This window comes from Malus sylvestris, chromosome 10 (assembly GCF_916048215.2).
Source record: "Malus sylvestris chromosome 10, drMalSylv7.2, whole genome shotgun sequence".
Classification (NCBI taxonomy): domain Eukaryota; kingdom Viridiplantae; phylum Streptophyta; class Magnoliopsida; order Rosales; family Rosaceae; genus Malus; species Malus sylvestris.
Window position 1 is genome coordinate 33177026 of NC_062269.1, and position 17355 is coordinate 33194380.

General features: G+C 40.9%; 3 protein-coding genes across 4 annotated transcripts; all 3 read right to left on the bottom strand.

The window, feature by feature from the left end:
• Window positions 1-6822: 6822 nt before the first annotated feature.
• LOC126584485 (agamous-like MADS-box protein AGL29) lies at window positions 6823-7137 on the bottom strand. The gene has a single exon (XM_050248844.1). It carries the CDS (start codon window positions 7135-7137, stop codon window positions 6823-6825), a length of 315 nt encoding a protein of 104 aa, XP_050104801.1.
• Window positions 7138-8017: 880 nt separating this feature from the next.
• Window positions 8018-11613, bottom strand: LOC126586783 (uncharacterized). Its single transcript, XM_050251733.1, has one exon. It carries the CDS (start codon window positions 11382-11384, stop codon window positions 8298-8300), a length of 3087 nt encoding a protein of 1028 aa, XP_050107690.1. The 5' UTR covers window positions 11385-11613; the 3' UTR covers window positions 8018-8297.
• Window positions 11614-11812: 199 nt separating this feature from the next.
• Window positions 11813-17132, bottom strand: LOC126586790 (2-dehydro-3-deoxyphosphooctonate aldolase). Of its 2 annotated transcripts, none has more exons than XM_050251742.1 (15): window positions 17029-17132; window positions 16674-16745; window positions 16468-16565; window positions 16252-16348; window positions 15824-15889; window positions 15283-15342; window positions 15052-15126; window positions 14849-14933; window positions 14542-14600; window positions 14080-14124; window positions 13685-13783; window positions 13254-13301; window positions 13061-13108; window positions 12571-12649; window positions 11813-12147 (listed from the first exon to the last, which is right to left on the bottom strand). In XM_050251742.1, exons 2-14 carry the CDS (start codon window positions 16707-16709, stop codon window positions 12593-12595), a joined length of 873 nt encoding a protein of 290 aa, XP_050107699.1. In that variant the 5' UTR covers window positions 16710-16745; window positions 17029-17132; the 3' UTR covers window positions 11813-12147; window positions 12571-12592. The 2 variants fall into 2 exon arrangements, with proteins under 2 accessions (XP_050107699.1, XP_050107700.1); XM_050251743.1 differs by having other exon boundaries at window positions 16983-17086.
• Between the last annotated feature and the right edge of the window lie 223 nt (window positions 17133-17355).

A 17355-nucleotide genomic window follows, 5' to 3' on the forward strand; every position in this document is an offset into this window, starting at 1 on the left:
CGAACGGTTGATACGTTACAACCTACAGTCTGGAAGTGAGTAAGCACACGTCGCTCAGGCGTGACACCCTTATCATACTCCCAATCATTATACAGAAAGCACAAACGGTTTTTCCATGTGTAGTATGCCTTTTTCTTACCATACACAATACGCTCTCTCTCACTCCGACATGCACACTCGGCATAACCAGTGCATGATTTTGCTGGGCGCATCTTGTAACAGTAACGCCACTGATGGAAGGAAGGCTCACACAACCCACACTCCATCCAAATGATATAAAATCCAATCAAAGTATCCCAGAAACCAGGATTGAGTTGCCCAGGTGCATATCCGATCAAAGATAACATCTTTTGCAACCACGGATGTAAAGGTAGTCTCACCCCTAAAGTCAGTAATATCTGGGTGTAGAACATAACATGACCCTGGGGAGGCTCAGAAGGCCATTCTTCATCATGTACCAAACGTATCCCTACACTACGAGGGATATTACATGACTGCCTTAGCGCCTCAACCTGCTTCTCATTATCTAACAAGTTATTCTTTAGATGGTCTGCTGTGAACTCAGAGCGAACTATGGGTATGGCATCAAAAACAACCCCTTCACCCAACGCCATGGAGGAAGAACTAGCAATAGCTAAAGTTTGACGGTTGGGAAGATCATCCAATGTTTCTCTAGTACCAGACTCTAACAAAGACCCTGAAGACTCCGACATTGCAGACTCAGACTTAGAGCTAAAGCTAGAAGAGCCCTCATCACTAGAACTTCCAGGCTCTGACATCTACAATAAGAAGAAACAAATTCTATCACTACATGCATGATCAAAACATAAGGAAGTTCCTATATTACCCACATGAAGATGGTGCAAAGCGATGCCGGAACCCTTCTCAATCAGAAAGCAATCCGTCTTCCACAGTCACTACAAAACAAGCAAATGAAGACCGTGTCAAGCGCCAAAAAAAAAAAAAAAAAAAAAAACAGCTTCATCCAAAAAGCTTCACCCGAAAAGCTTCACCTCCAAAGCTTCACCCACAAAGCTTCACCTAAAAAGCTTCACCCAAAAAGCTTCACCCGAAAAGCTTCACCCGAAAAGCTTCACCTCCAAAGCTTCACCCACAAAGCTTCACCTAAAAAGCTTCACCCACAAAGCTTCACCCAAAAAACTTCACCCGAAAAGCTTCACTTAAAAAAGCTTTACCTACAAAGCTTCACCTAAAAAAGCTTCACCTAGAAAGCTCCCTCTACATACTTTCACCATCAAAGCTTCACCATCAAAGCTTCACCTAGAAAGCTTCATCTACAAAGCTTCATCTACAAAGCTTCACCATCAAAGCTTCACCTAGAAAGCTTCAACACCAAAGCTTCACCTACAAAGCTTCAACACAAAACCTTGCTCCAAATAAACAAATTTTGTTCACAAAACCCAAGATGCCCTTGAACTTGTACAAAAACACTTGGGTAAACATAAACATTTTTTGTTTTACACCCACAAGGGCCCAAAATCTTCCTTCTTATTTATTCACTTATATATGTTCCCAAACATATTATAATAGATCAAATAATAATTCAAAGTCCAAAATTTAGTTATGGACAAAAATACAAGCAATTCACCAGTACTGAAGTTGCTACAAAAACTGGAATCTTCCCCAGCCTAGAAATCCAACAAAGCTTCGCCTCCTTTCCTCTATCAAATTTTTGCAGCTGCTGCTTTTCTCCAATGGAGCTGAATTTTGGACACCCTCTAGTTCTTGAGCAGATGAACAACTTTCAAGAAGGAATCGTTTCTGTTTGAGTGACGGAAATTAAAGTGTTGAGGCTCCAAACATGATAGTCGGCTTCTTGCAGATTTCGAAGCTGTTGTGATGTTTCGAAGATCTGGAAATATTTAACCGTTAGTTCATCCTGAATTTTTGATATGTTATGAAAGAGTCGATGAGGAACAACTTCAATGAAGAAAGCATGCCGATCTGAACAATAGAAAATGGAGTTTCAAAGCTCACAACAAATCTGACGGGTTGACAGAAAAATAATAACCAGTCATTCATCATACCTGGATTTCTGGAGTTATACTGCTCCGAGGGATCTCAAATTTGGATATGTTGTAGTTCACGAGCTGCGGAACAACTTCAATGAAGAAAGCATACCGATCTGAACAAGAGAAAATGGAGTTTCGAAGCTCACAACAAATCTGACGGGTTGACAGAAAAATAATAACCAGTCATTCATCATACCTGGATTTCTGAAGTTGTACTACTCCGATGGATCTCAAATTTGGATATGTTGTAGTTCACAAGATAAGGAAAAACTTTCATGAAGACGACTTTGCAATCTGAGCTATAGAGAATGGTGTTATCTTGCATCCACTCAGGCTGATTAGTGGAAACGAAAAGCAATTCCACCAAAGAAAAGATGAAAAAGAGAGAAAAGCTACTAATTGCACTTGATCTTGTCTAGTCAATAGCATGCAGCATCAAACACACAAAAGTTGGAAATATTTTTAGATAAAGCATATACGAATGTGTGACATCGAAACAAGGATTCGTTACTTTGACAAATTAGTAACACGCGAGACACCTCATTCGGCAACTCTCTTCGCCTGAAGACTTGGGGGACTCCCACCATATGCTACTGCACCTTGATACTCGGCAGTCTCACAACCACTCAGTGACTTGGATTTTTCAAGTCTCCAACCGAGAAGTTTTCCTCACTCGGGAAATTAAGGGAACACTACCTCAAACTACATGCTTCACTCACAAAGCTTCAACAATACAGGTTTCAACAAAAGCAAAAATTCAAAGAACTTTATGAAGAAGGCTTTGGTGTATTTAACACAATATGTTGAAATGAAGCAAAGCTTATTTATTAATATTTTCGATAAGCCACAAATATGTACATATACATGAGTCAAAATAAACAAACAAAAGGGAGCCTTCACAAAGGTTGCTTAGGGGAAGTCTCAGCAGTCGGTAGAGCCCCAGAAAGAGAAAGCACCGGAGGGTGGTTATCCGGAGTCTCAGTACTTGACAAAACCCCAGAAGGAGGAGGCATTGGAGGTTCATCATTTGAAGTTTCATTACCAGGTACAACCCTAGAGGACGAAGGCAATAAATGCCTTTGGAACAAACCCACAAACCGCTGATGATCAAGTAAAACCTTACCATCAGATTCCTTCATCTGGTCAAGCTTCCTCTTCATGTTTGTAGCATAGTCATGGGCGAGCCGGTGCAACTGCTTATTCTCATGCTTGAGCCCTCTAATCTCCTGTTTGAGACTCATCACTTCAGCAGCCAATGATTCAACTTGGCGGGTTCTAGCAAATAGGCGTTGGGCCATATTAGACACAGAACCTGCACACTGAACACTAAGAGCCAGAGAGTCCTTAACAGCCAACTCATCAGACCGTTTGGAAAGTAGTCTGTTATCTTTGGGAGTGAGAAGGTTCCTGGCCACCACTGCAGCGGTTATATCATTCTTCATCACAAAATCCCCAACGGTAAGAGGACCAGTAGGGGATATGAAGGATGGGCGCCATATGTTGTCTGGAGAAGGCGTGGCTGTCTCTTCTCCAAGGTTCAAGTCAAAACGACGGTCGGAGGGTCCAGACATTTTCAAATGTGTTGAAGAGGGAAGAGGTCAGACAAATCAAGATCTTAGAAGTGCAAGAAATGAGCTTCTACTGGTAGAGATTCAAGTGTGCTGTGGAACTTAATGCCAGCCTCTATAAAAATCTGCACTCGACGGAGCTTCAGAAATCGAAGAGGCGTTTGCTTTCTCAAAAGCTGGGCTGCTCAGAGACCACAAGGGCCGATCTCAGAAATCGAAGAAGCACCTGCTTTTTCAGCCTCGTCAGCACCTGTCACATGCACACTCAGCTTTGCGGAAATTACGGGCAATCTGTCGAAGATTTCTGGTGAAGTAGAAAGCACGTGAATCTTACTGTTCAATCACCGCTCTCCATATGCACCATCAACTCCTCGGGTACCACATATAACTTTGTCAAAGATCTCTGACAAAGTTTAGGCACGAGAATTTCGAAGTTCCAGCTACCCTACTATTACCCATAAGGGTAAAGGAACAGCACCACTGCTTGACAACTGGAAAGTCCCTATGTGTGTCGACCTCCGTGTTTTGCGGCAAGACAGGTTGGCAAGAACGTCCAACCTTTACTCACATTCGAGAAAAGACTCCCAACATAATTACTTTCTCAAAAACTGGAGTAGCACCGCTTTCCGAATCTCGAGAGTCAGATCCTCGACGGGATTGCTTGTTCGAAAACCGAAGAGGCACAACTCTCAGAACTTCGAGAGCCAGATTTCCTTAGATAAAGCTTGTCTGTAATCTTCACACGTAATATCAGCTTTCCAGATACCACATACCACTTTTTCAAAGTGCTCTGACAAAATTAAAACACGTGAAGCTGGCAGCTCCCACTACATTGCTGTGACCAAGAAGGGTAAAGGAATAGCATTACTACTTGTTATTGGGAAATCCCTATATACATTGATCTCCCTCCTCAACGGACAGGCAAACCTGCAAAAATGCTCAACCCTTTCTCGCATTCGAAAAGGCACCCTCAACATAACCTCTCGAAATACTCAGCTTTATTTCCCCCCGATAATACCTCAGCAAATAAGCCACACCAAGAACAAGAGTATCTCATATCATCAGGGTCGAAAGCAAGAGTATCCCATATCATGCTTTCTCCCTGTCTTTGTCTTTGTCCTTGTCCACACCTGCAGGACAAGGAGAAAGAGAGCAGTCAGTCGGAACCTGAAATCAAACCTCCAATTTGGAACTGACTACCTGGAGCCTTTGCCTGGTTGCTTACTTAGCATTGCTCTCGAGTACTCATCCTCAACTGCTGTCAAGGTCACGAATTCCACCGGCAAATACCTCATGACAGTTGATCAGATATTGGCTCTTTACACTGAAGCTGCCAAGCGGGGATGAGTCACTATGAAGGAATGTTCTGAAGGACCATTTAAATGCAAAGGTTGCACACCACTTCTGCCATGCAAAAGATTGAAGCAGAAGGTTCAACGGTGGGCTGAAACAGATCACTACAGCACGACACCTTTCCATACCACATTCATTATGCCGTCAACAGCAAAAGTATCCCATATCATCAAGGTCGAACGTACTCTAGATTTGATGGACTTGTTTTGACCCTCAAATTTTTGAGTCGGCCTGATACTCTGAAGGCACCAGAAAACCCTCCAGCACAGTTCAAGAATAAGCCTGTGGAAAGTTACTTCTTCAAAAGCAAAAGTATCTCATATCATCTCTTATCCATTTGCTTCTCCTTATCCTGACAGTTGAATGAGAGACAAGGAGAAGAAGAACAATCAACCGGAAGCCGAAGTCAAACCTCTGATCCTGGGTTGCTTACTTGGAAGTTTGACTGCTTACCTTGTCTGTCACCTCTTTCGGCAGATCTCCTAGCTCGGCGACTTGGGGGACTCCTACTATAGGGTTTGTATCACACTTGACTAAGCCCGAAACTACAACTAAGCTTCAAGTGAAATTGATACATTACCTTGTGCGTCAACATCAACTAAATACACCATTCCCGGATGGAGGAAAGGTACTTCCAGAGAAGGGCAGATGAAGATCAGACCACACTTCGGTACTTAGAAGTTTCGTGATTACTCAAGGGATTGGATCTTGCAAGTCCCCAACCGAGGAGTTTCCCTCACTCGGGAACTTAGGGGAGCACTGTTTGTACCATACTTGACCAATCCCGAAACTACCAAGCACCGGCCAACGCTATACTGTCAAAGACCCAGAAGAGTTCCCCTCCGACCAGGAGGCCAATCACTACTCGACACGTGTCAAGATTAGAAGCCAATCAGAGCGCAGCACGTGTCGACATCAAGAACCAATCATAACATGACACATGTCAATGTGACAAAGCTACAAGTTTTTCTATAAATAGGGGTCATTCCCCCACAATATGGCCTAATGCCATTTTGGATTAAATCATTCACAAGAACTCACTAAATTGAGAGCTTGATCCTTTGTACTTGTGTAAGCCCTTCACTACTAATAAGAACTCCTCTACTCCGTGGACGTAGCCAATCTGGGTGAACCACGTACATCCTGTGTTTGCTTCTCTGTCTCTATTCATTTACGTACTTATCCTCACTAGTGACCGAAGCAACCAAGCGAAGGTCACAAAACCTGACACTTTCTGTTGTACCAAAGTCTTCGCTGATTTTGTGCATCAACAAAGTTAAAATGGGTCAAAGTATAAAGATCGATAATGTTTCTTTATACAGAAGGAAACATTATATTGGCATCAATAGGAGTGATCTAATTCCTTATAAGTCGTTACATTTTTTTTTATTATAAAATTTAATGTGGGACAATTCTTCGCATCCTCGTAAGACTACATGTCAGTGGTGATCTAAATGGTGATCTATTATAGATTGAACTAAGGAAATAGTTGCAATTGCATCAAGAACAAATCGACTGAGACAAACAGAATGCTACAACAATGTGGATTAAATTATCATTCGACGATGAAGGATGAATACAAATTATTGTCTAAGGGCTTGAAGAATTAGCCAAAAGGAATACAAAAAAAGAATCTTTATTTGAAGTTTTGAACATAGAAAAACACTTGATGAATGAAAACTTCCCTAATAAAACCAACAATTCACACTGCAACCATATTAGTTATTGGTTTCTCTCCTCTTCATATCATCTATCTTAGAATCCACTTTCGCTTTGAGACGTTGCATGAAAGCCTTATATTTCAGTAGTTCCTCTAGTCCCCAGTTTTTATTTGGCGCAGGCAACAACCGCTTGATCTCTTCCACTTTCTATCCCTCTTTCTTGCGTTCCAAGTCTTCGTCGCCATCATCATCGTCATCGTCATCATTATCATTGTCATCATCGTCGTCGTCATCATCATCATCATAACGTTTAGATGAAGTTCCTTCACCAAGAAAGCGATCCAAGACCTTGTTCACAGAGGGGTTTCCATAGGCGTAGGGCTCGTTGGCCGGTGATAAGACGACAACAGCCATCTCGGAACCAGGCTGCCGGGAGCAAATTTCTTCGGCTTCACGAAACAAAGTGTCGCGACGCTCCGAGAAGGTGGACTTTAGGCAGTTCTTGCTGTTTATCTTCTCCATGTCGATCTTCCTGCTTCCGATGAATGGATTGTAGATGTATACACGAAACGTTTCTTCTTGATCTGTAGAATTTGCTCAAAAGAATGTTGTGACTTGTGAGTACTCACAAAGGAAGAACTAGGGTCTCTATTATACACGACAGCTTGCCTGTAATTCATGAAGAACTAGAGTTTCCTTTTCTTTGGAGTGTCATAAGTCAGCAAAATATGGAATTGCCATTTTTTTTTTATTAAATTGATTTATACAATAATACTATGCTTACCATTTTTCTTCTTATTTAATACAAACAGATAATGCTAGGAAAACCATCTATTGGTGACATATCACATAATTTGTAAATTTAATCCAAAAAAATGATCTACCTAGGATTACTAGGTACAAAAATAACTAAAAGGGGGTAACCAAACCCTTTTTTTATTCGAGAAAGGGTAAGTAATAATGGAGGAGTATGACATCATATTTCCTATATTTTGGATTGTCTCTTAAGCCAACCTAAGAAAGAAGGGGTTATGTGACCGACTATTACTTGGCAATTTGGCTTTTGTTTATTCCTGAATTTTGGATCGAAGGATGTAGAGGAAAAATCAAGAAACAAAAATGACTAGGGTATGTAAATTCATTTAGTATTATGATGGTATATATCTCCACTTGTGAAGGAATTATCAGGTTCGAATCCCAAAAACGATTAACTTGATGACTATAGTTGACCTATTATGAGATTTCAGCCCAAATTTCTCTCGTTGTATAAATAAGAACATTATAACGTTTGATCCAAAGTCGTGGACTCGTGGTTCATCTTCAACGTTCAACCAATAACTTTATTTTCTGTCATAAGCGAATTTTGTTATTGATGCTTTGGCCTTAATTGGTCAAATTAACATATCCAACAACAAACTAAATCTTTCCATTCAAAATTAAGATTTCTATCGGGCCATCAAAATTGTTATCCAGCCACAGCAACATACAAAAACTGCGATTACGAACCCATTTACGCAACCAAATTAGTCTCAATCTATAGCAGCATTGCCAATTTGCCGGAAGATATTAAGCTATAGTAAGTAGATTACAACCATACCAAAAACTCCTGCATTTCGACAGGAGTAGTAAATCACTCATCTAACTTGGCCCTAACCCTAAAGCTAAAGTATATCACCAACCTCTTACACTTTACGAGCCAGGGTCCTCTGCTTGGTCGCGTGCTGTACTACTTTTTCCTCTACAGGAAGGCCCTTCTTCCGTCTTACACCGTTAATTAGTTTCCTTGCAGTATTGGGAAGCATGCTAGACCCGTCACCAAACTCCTCAATTTCTTCTTCTGTTTTTGGCACAAAGAAAGGATCTTCTGGAAGTGCTTCCCAGTGACTAAGCACAAGAAGAGCACTTGCAGCACCAGCAGTCCATCTTCTAAGCTCATCCGCAAAACCAAAGCTTTCAGAAACTGGCACATATGCATGCACAGTGAACAATGGGGAGCCTTCCTGCATTTCCTCCTTTAAAACTCTAGCCCGCCTTCGCCCAAGCACAGCGTACATAGAACCCAAATGCTCAGTTGACGTATTCAACTCACAGAAGTACATGGCCTCCACAAGCCGTGGCTTCTTTTGAAGTACAGCTTCTCTACAAGCATCTTTTATGGTTGTCATTACCTGTCCTCTGAAGATACCATATTGCTCAGGTTGGTGGTGGGAGGCTTCCCCTTCATCAGACTGAGCCATCAATGGTTCAATTTTAGCCTCGATAATAAATGCTAAACCCCGCATAGGTTCATCGCATAAAGGTCCAGCAGCTGTCGCCACTTGAAACCCAGATACTACACTGCTTTCAAGGCTCTCCGCCTCAACTAACAATGCTTGAGCTACTTCTGAAGATGTATCAGCAGGTGTATTGCCACTGCCAGAAGCATCCACAAACCCTAATTTTTGAGATACGTGAGAGGAACCGCAGATGAGGACAGAGCCATCTGAACCCTTTCCTTTGAGGTCTGGAGTAAGGAGGATATTAGGACCTACTTGCGAAGGGCCAAGCGCCCATATCCTTTTAAGTAATTTTTGCCACTTTAGTTTACACTTCTCAATCCTATCCTTGTCGTCATCACCACTAGACAGAATATCACTCTCCACAGCATCCATGATACGTTTCTTCAGTGCTTCAATCGGGTTCTCATCTTCAGCAATCCTTGAAATCTCTGTGTCAAAACTTTTACTGGTCTGAGAAGCTCTACCTCCAAGGATATCTCCAAGTAAATCAGAACTATCTTCAAGCACCTTAGTTAAAGAGGGTGGGAGCTTTATGACTTGCACCTTTATCGTACACCTACCGTTTGCTGTCTTCTTCTCAACATAATCTGAGCTTGTACGAAAGAATTTCAAATTCTCAAGTTTGTCGGCTACATTACCCTCAATGGTCTCTTTATAAGACACAAGAGGTGGAGACACTTCCAGGCTTACCCTTGCAAATCTCTCCTTCAAATCTTTTATGCATCTTTCAAGATGCACCTCTCCTGCAGCAGACAGCACATTTTCTCCCCTATCAGAAACTGTTACCCCAACAAACGGGTCAGCTCGGTTCAGCAGCCGTAAACCCTTAGTCAGTGCACCCATATCTGCAGGATGAGTTGGCTCAATTGCGACTCTTAGAGTAGGAGCAATCTGGAAAGCCATACTGGAGAAAGGCCAACAGTTTTTTGTCGATGAAAGTGTTGCACTTTTCAGTATATGCTGGCCAAGGCCTCGAATTGCCACAAGATTCCCGGCATGGGCAGAGGCCACATGTGTTAAGCCTTGGCCCATCATGAGATACAGAGATTGCAACTCAGCCACCTGCAAATGCTTTTTCACTGACTCCCCTTTTAATGGATCATACAAAGCCGAAAGCACATAAATTTTCTGTCCTGAATAAAGAACCCCACTAAAGATCCTTGCAAATGCAAGGAAACACTCATTCAATTCACCCTCATCACTTACGTTGTTTTCAATTTGCCCATCCAATCCCCTCTGTGGAAGTACTTTCATAGGGACAGCAAACATTTTGGATACAAAAGCAACACAGGGAGCTTCAGGGCTCGAATCACAAGCTTCAACCGATTTCCTCACAAGCTCCGCCTCTGCAAGCGCATCAGAATCAACCCCATCACTCAAAACTTGTCTCTTTGGAAGCAACCGCCCTATCCTAAACGCCTGTGCTGCAACCGGGTCGGGCATACACCTCACAACCATCGACAACACAGCATCAGAAAGTGGAAGCCAACGACTCATCACTGCTTGAAGCACAACCTTCTGATCCTTGTTCTGAAGCTCACGAGGCGGCACATTCAAATTAAAGGACTTAATAACTTTCTCAAGCATCACTTTCCCACCGCCATCATCGTCCAAAGCGGCCTGATAAACCTGCCAGAGCGGCTCAAGCACAAACTGAACAAACATTGGCCTAGCATTTTTCATACCAGCTACACCTTTCTTCCCCAAAATCATCTTGGTTTTCGGATTAAAGTACCTAGGTCCCCACAAAGCCTTTGTCAATGCTGCCGCACTCACCCCAAATTTCGAAGAGTAAATCTCAGCAAACTCACTAATGCAGAAACCCCAACCGTCCAAAGCACACACAAACGCCACATTCCCTTTCTGGGGTTGAAACGTATCTTCCTCATCATCCTCCACATCCAAAAAGCTCAGATTTTCATCACTACCCACATCCCCCGCCGGCCCAGAAAGTATAGCATCCACGTCGGACAAGTATTTCTCGCTCTTATACGCACTCACAATCCAATTAACCTCATGAACAATACGAACTAACCTCGTGTAAGCTTCCATGGGGCTCAATTTCAGCTCGGAGATCAGCCGGTCGATCTTGTTCAGCACCAAGCACGGCGTCAGCTTCTCAATCCAGGCCTGGCGCAACACGGCGTGCGTCTGGATGTGGACGCCCTCGACGGCGTCGACCAGGACCAGAGCGCCGTCGCTCAATCGGGCGGCGGTGGAGACCTCGCTGCAGAAGTCCATGTGGCCCGGGGAGTCGATGAGATTGATGGAGTGGTCTTTGTAGTGCAGCGCAATCGAGGAGCTTTTCATGGTGATGGCCCGCCTCTGTTCCTCGTCGAGATAGTCCATGAACCGGAGGCGCCCGGCGAGTTTCGGGTGGACGACGCCGGAACCGGTTCCGGCGATTAGGTGGTCGGCGAGCGTGGTCTTGCCGTGATCCACGTGCGCCAGTATGCATATGTTTCGGATATTTCGGGTGTTATCGGCCATTGGAAGAAATATGAGAGCCGGGAAATCGAAGGTTTCGGATTCTTTTGTGGAGCAGACGACGACGACAACTTGGCCGCTCTGCGGAGGAACTTCTCTGGTTTGTAGCAATTAGGGTTTTTCAGTTGTTTGAAGGGTAAATCTGGTATTTAACTCAGCCTTTTTTTCAACTATTTTTTTTTTATTAGAGGTTCGTTCCTCACGAAATAGAAATTACGGAATTTTTTTCACATCGATGGAGTATTAAATGCAATTTAAGCACTAACCGCCGTTGTATACAACTACTTAAGCATCAACTTACCACTTCGTGCAAACACGTCCTTAAAAATTCTCCGTCAACATCCGTTAGCAAACGTTGTTATTAGAAGCACGTTAATCCTTTCATTGAAAACACCCTTGATGCTTATCCAATGAAAAGTGAAAACTAATAGTTGAAGAAAAACAGAATTCTTTATTTCTTAAGCGACAAGGCACATGGTCGGAACTCCAAGATCTTGAATAAAATGTACGGACATTTAACGAGGAACGCAAACACGAATATCATGACAAACAATTTCTTCGGGTCAAGAGAAACGATTAGCCCGAGTGCAGTACTAATGAATTCATGAATACAACGATAAACAAGTGCTGGCAAATCCAAGAAGGACAGCATCTTATCTCACATTTGATCCTGGTCTGCATGCCTTCAAGTGTAAACATTGCGGCTCATCGAACGGGGGAGGCTGCGGTACAATGTCACTCCCCTTCCCCCAACACAGATAAATACCTGAAATAAAAGGGAATAAAAACCGTATGTAAGTAACAACGGGAGCAGACTCAAAGAAACAAGAAATGGAAGCAGTTGCGGAAAAAAGCAGAAGCCATTTTGGTCAGACTCTGTAAAAGTCCATCGCCAGGCAGCATATATGTTGGCGGTGACAAGTAAGAAACTCCTTAAACTCTTTAACATTGATTTTCTTATGAGAGTTCTAGACCTATATATTGCCTGGAGGTGTAAAAAGTACATGATCGAGAGTACCACAAAACGCTTAATTCTGCATCTTTTTGCCCCAACCTGCACGGGTACAGGGCTGAGGGTGGATCTGCTCTCCTTTTACTCTAGGATGGGCTTTTACACACCACCGATTCACAGTAATGGGCAACATAAGAAAAACAGACAAATACTTAATGTGTTATACCACCATCTTACCAATAGAGTAGCTTCAAGTCTTCTAATCGCGATAGGGTGTGAGATCAATGTTGAAAGGTTGCTTCCCCTTGCTTACCCTCTAAGAATTAACAACAAAACAGAATATCCAGGTCAATATCCAGTAATAAAACGAAAAATCATATTATTAAGAATGAAAAAATCAAAATGAAAAATCATTCTTGTTCTTTATTTTTCACTCTCTAGCCTTGTGAGAGAAAGCCAGGGAAGGTTTTGGGATGATAGACTATACCATATAAAATATGTCTAAATAAGTACTTCTGAATTGTTTGAAAAGTTGTTAAAAGAATCTAGTATTCATAGTACAGTTAACACTGCATTTCCATGGTTAATGTAACGACTATATATTTGACTCTCCCAAGTAACCAAGATGTTATACTTTCCATTTACATGAATTCTCTCAAGTAGTTTTTCAACAATTAACACAAAAATGATCATAAATGTAAGTGCTCGTATTACGGAAGGGACTTACAGCAATTGCTATGAGCTCTACCAGCAGTTCCTCCAAGTGGCGCAAGGGCTAAAATAAAAAATTAAAAGTATTTTAAACAGTTTAACTTAAGAAAGTACTCTTTAGTTAAGCAATGCCCACATATTCAAACATCCCAAAACAGGAATGAACTTCCAGAAAAAAATGCGCATGCAAATAAGAAAGCATTACTCACCCATTGAGTTGGACCATCAACTGGAGCGTTAGAAGGATCATCATGTACCTAAGTAACCAAAGGAAAATCTTAGCAACCCAAAAGTCTGTATGCAAGCGTGACTAAGTATGTGTGTATGAATCTATTCATAATGAAGAAGACTACCCTAAGAAACATTTGCAACTGCAGCTTCGTATGTTATGGCGAATTCGTATTGGACACTTTCGAATTTGCATGCACATTTTTAGTTACAGATAACTTAAGAGAAATTATTCATAAAGCTCCTTCAAGCGAACTCAAAATGAATTCAAGTTACTTTTTGCATTACTGGTAAGTGGAATTAGTTAACATCACCCAATTTGTTTTAAAGTAAACCCCAGAATTAAAAATGATAATCCTCAGAGAAGGCGAAACAAAAAATGCAGGCATCAGAACTCAGAAGATTACTTTACCTCCATGAAAATTCCATCCACCCCAACAGCGACTGCTGTCCTTGCAATACATGGTATCAATTCGCGAAGACCACCACTGGCAACACCTCCATTGTCCAACTATAGGATAAAGTAGGGTTCAGCCATTTGAAATGGGAAGCAAAATTCGACAATAAAATAATATCAAACTAAATTCAGCATATTAAAGCTGTGGATGCTTAAAAAAAAAGGGTACAAATATTGCAACATCACGCTTAGAAACCTGCAGGTCATAGTTAATGCCAATGAGACATGAAGATGAATAAATAATATTGGTTACAGATTTCACGGGAAATACAACAGAATATATAATTTGCAGCTATAATAACCATGTGTTTCTAAGAGAGGAAGCTGCAGAGCACAACAAATTTTCTCACCTTTTTCCCGGCAGGCTGTTGCAAAGCATGTGTGACGTCAGCAACCTGTAGTGAAACAGTTGAGTTCAGTCACATGGTGTGGTCTTCAGATTGTTAAATGAGAATGGAGGCAGCACGTTAAGACAAGTGAAAACTGGGACTGAACGAATGCAAAATACAAAAGAATCATCTGACAAGAACCAAGGTCTGAAAGCATAAAGTTGTTAACCAGCTTCTATATCTATATTGCCACATAACAGTCAGATGACTTGGAGTCTTGGACCAACTAGCAACATAGAAACACATATCCCAACCTCTTTGTAATTGACTTCATACTCAACAGGCAACACTTCCTACAGAAGCTTCCTATACATACTTCCAATATTCCTCACAACAGAATTTCCGGAAATAAAGCAAAACAAAACGAAATTGAGTATAAAACAACAACAGCACATAAAAGAGCAAAATTTAACATTAACTTACCACAGGACAATTAGCTTCTCTGATCCACTCCAAATTGCGAGGATCAACAATTAAATCATCTATGAATCAAAGAAGAGACATAGGATTAATCAACTGAGTAAGAACAATTTATGAGAATGAACAAATAATTTCCTAGAATGTAGGTCAACTGTACATCTTATACAATATGAATGGGGAGTCAATGCATGAAAGTTTAGAAACAAAAAGGGGACATGATGCAAGCAGAATTTACTTTCACTTGTGTTAAAGCAGTGGATACAGATAGTGGGGCAAGCATAGCTTAATACATAGCTGCTGTAAGACTTACTATAGCCAAACATAGTTCCCCTCTCACAAACCATCACGTTTGGATTTCCAGCCAGTCTAACCTTCTCAGCAGAATTTACCATGACCTGAAATATGAACACTTTCAAGCTTAATAACTGAAGCACAAGGATACAAAATATTTTAAATGAGAGTAGTCAGCAGAGGTCTAATCAATTAGGTCAGAGAGAGAGAAAGATCACTCACAGAAGGAGCACAGAACTGGCCCTTCTTAATATTGATAATTTTTCCAGTCTTGGCTGCTGCAACTAGAAGATCTGTCTGTCATCATAAGAAGTCACAAATAAGATAAGATTCCAGCTATTGCATCCTTTCAAAATTTCCTTTTCAACTTTTTATTCCTCTTTCTAGCAACACATCCATAAAAACATTTAATGAAAATATCTGCTGGTAGGAGGCACAGTGTTATTCCTTCACCTGGCGGCATAAAAATGCAGGAATCTGAATGATATCTGCAACTTTACCAACTGCTTCACACTAGAAAAAACAAAGAACAAAGAAGAAACGTGAAAAACAGTTCAAACTTTTCTTTTTGTGTAACATGGGATGGCAAAGAAGTAGACAAGGATGGATGGCTTTTTCAGATGTGCATGCAAGTATTCAAGATAGAACATATGGATTTATTCATAGGGTTTTTTGAGAAGAATTTATTCATAGGGTTCAGGATCAAGAAATTAGTAATGGAGTAGATTATAATCAATGCCAGAGTCTAACTTCTCGTTATCCACAGTCCACACACATTGTTACAGAGACATATAGTGATGAGGATAGTATATCCGAGTTACCCAAATGGTACACATTTATTCAGCAAACCAAACAGTGTTTTGTCAAATGAAATTCGATCATTTTACTCTTACGGCCTTATCTTTGACCCACAAACTTTAAAGCTTAAGCGAACAAGTATACTAAGAACAAGGTCTAAACTTTTGTGTCTGAAGAGAGAAGACGGAATGCTCACCTGGCTAGCTTCATGTACATCTGTAATTATAGGGAGGTCATATGCTGTTTTAACCTTCTCAAGGATCTGAAAGAAAAAGGGGAAATAAAGAGGAATTGGTGATTCTAACTTGAATGTCTTCTATATTGAAAATTACTGCCAAGTTAAACGTTAAGAAAGAGAAATCCTACTCTCAAAGAATCAAACCATGGTTTCTATATGCCCGTAGTAAGAACACATGTCACAGAAGAACTTCTAACCTATCGACTAACCACAATGGGAAAAACTGATCAATAACACTGAATTGAAGTCTTCTAAATCTGATGACACAAATAATCACCTTGAACATTTAACAATATCTAATACGTTCTCTATATTTATTACCGTATCAACCAAAGCGATTCATATCTAAACTTAGAATGAGAACAGGATAACGAACAGGGGTCCACCTTTAAGCCTTCTTCCAAGCCAGGACCCCGGAATGATTTTGAGGACGTACGGTTGGCCTTGTCAAAGCTCGACTTGAAAACCAGTGGCAATCCAACTCTACAAGATTAAACAATAAATTATCTATCTTGCCAAAAACCGAAAAAAATACACAGATTTAAATCCAATCTTCATCCCATTTCGACAAAATGCATAAATCCCAAAGAGAAGGAGAATACTTTGTTGCAACACTCTTAATGTGCTTGGCCATCCGGAAAATGTGCTCCTCGGATTCAATCACATTGGGACCGGCTAACAAGAAAAACGGTTCTGCCGCCTGTAGGGATTGAAACAAAATAAAATTAAAGTGCCATTGGAGCAATAAACCATCCGAATTTATATACCCTATAACGTAAGACTTCAAAAAATCCCAACAAAATTAAACCTTGAGCTGGTTATATAGCAGAACTGATGAATCCATATCTTCCCACTTAGCTGAAACAATACAAACAAACAACTGCAGCTACAGATATCAGGATTCAATCATAACACGTAAATCACTGACCACATTACTCAAAAATTGTTAATTTAATCAAAGCAGTAACCAAAATTTTAATAAATTTTCATAAATTTTTTTTTTTTTTTGGGGTTAGGGAGGGGCAAGAATTTTGATAATTCAGAATGTCGATACTCAACCGCAATTTTCTGGTCAACCAAACAGAAATTTAAACGAAATTCGAATGCGAAGTCATACCCAACTGCAGTTGATTTTCACAGACCTATCAAGGAAAGAAATCTACCTCACTTCAATCGCGAAAACAGAGAGAGAGCGCTTCAGTGAGTGGAGGGTGTAGAAAGAAGCAGGGGCAAAATTTCCTTTTTCGTTTTTTAATTAAAAAAAAAAAGTTAATTATGTCACCGACTCTCTGTCACTGTCGCTGTCTATATGTGAGGGTCCAAGAAAATCGGAGGCCCATGTTAGAAATTGAAGGCCCAAGTCAGAAAATTGTCGCTGAAACTGGAGCTCTTTTTTTTTTTAATCGAATCTGATGAGCCTTTTTTAGAGAGTGAATTATATTGTTATCTAAAATGCTTTTTATTAAATGGGAAAGCATTTCCGCATCTAT

Bases quoted from the DNA above. Each gene is read 5' to 3' on its own strand.
- LOC126584485 (XM_050248844.1), bottom strand. From the start codon at position 7,137: ATGGAGAAGATAAACAGCAAGAACTGCCTAAAGTCCACCTTCTCGGAG.
- LOC126586783 (XM_050251733.1), bottom strand. From the start codon at position 11,384: ATGGCCGATAACACCCGAAATATCCGAAACATATGCATACTGGCGCAC.
- LOC126586790 (XM_050251742.1), bottom strand. From the start codon at position 16,709: ATGGATTCATCAGTTCTGCTATATAACCAGCTCAAG. The intron at 16,566-16,673 runs GTTTAATTTTGT...CAATCCCTACAG, and splicing joins TGCTATATAACCAGCTCAAG to GCGGCAGAACCGTTTTTCTT. The intron at 15,890-16,251 runs GTGGACCCCTGT...TTTTTCTTTCAG, and splicing joins GCTTGGAAGAAGGCTTAAAG to ATCCTTGAGAAGGTTAAAAC.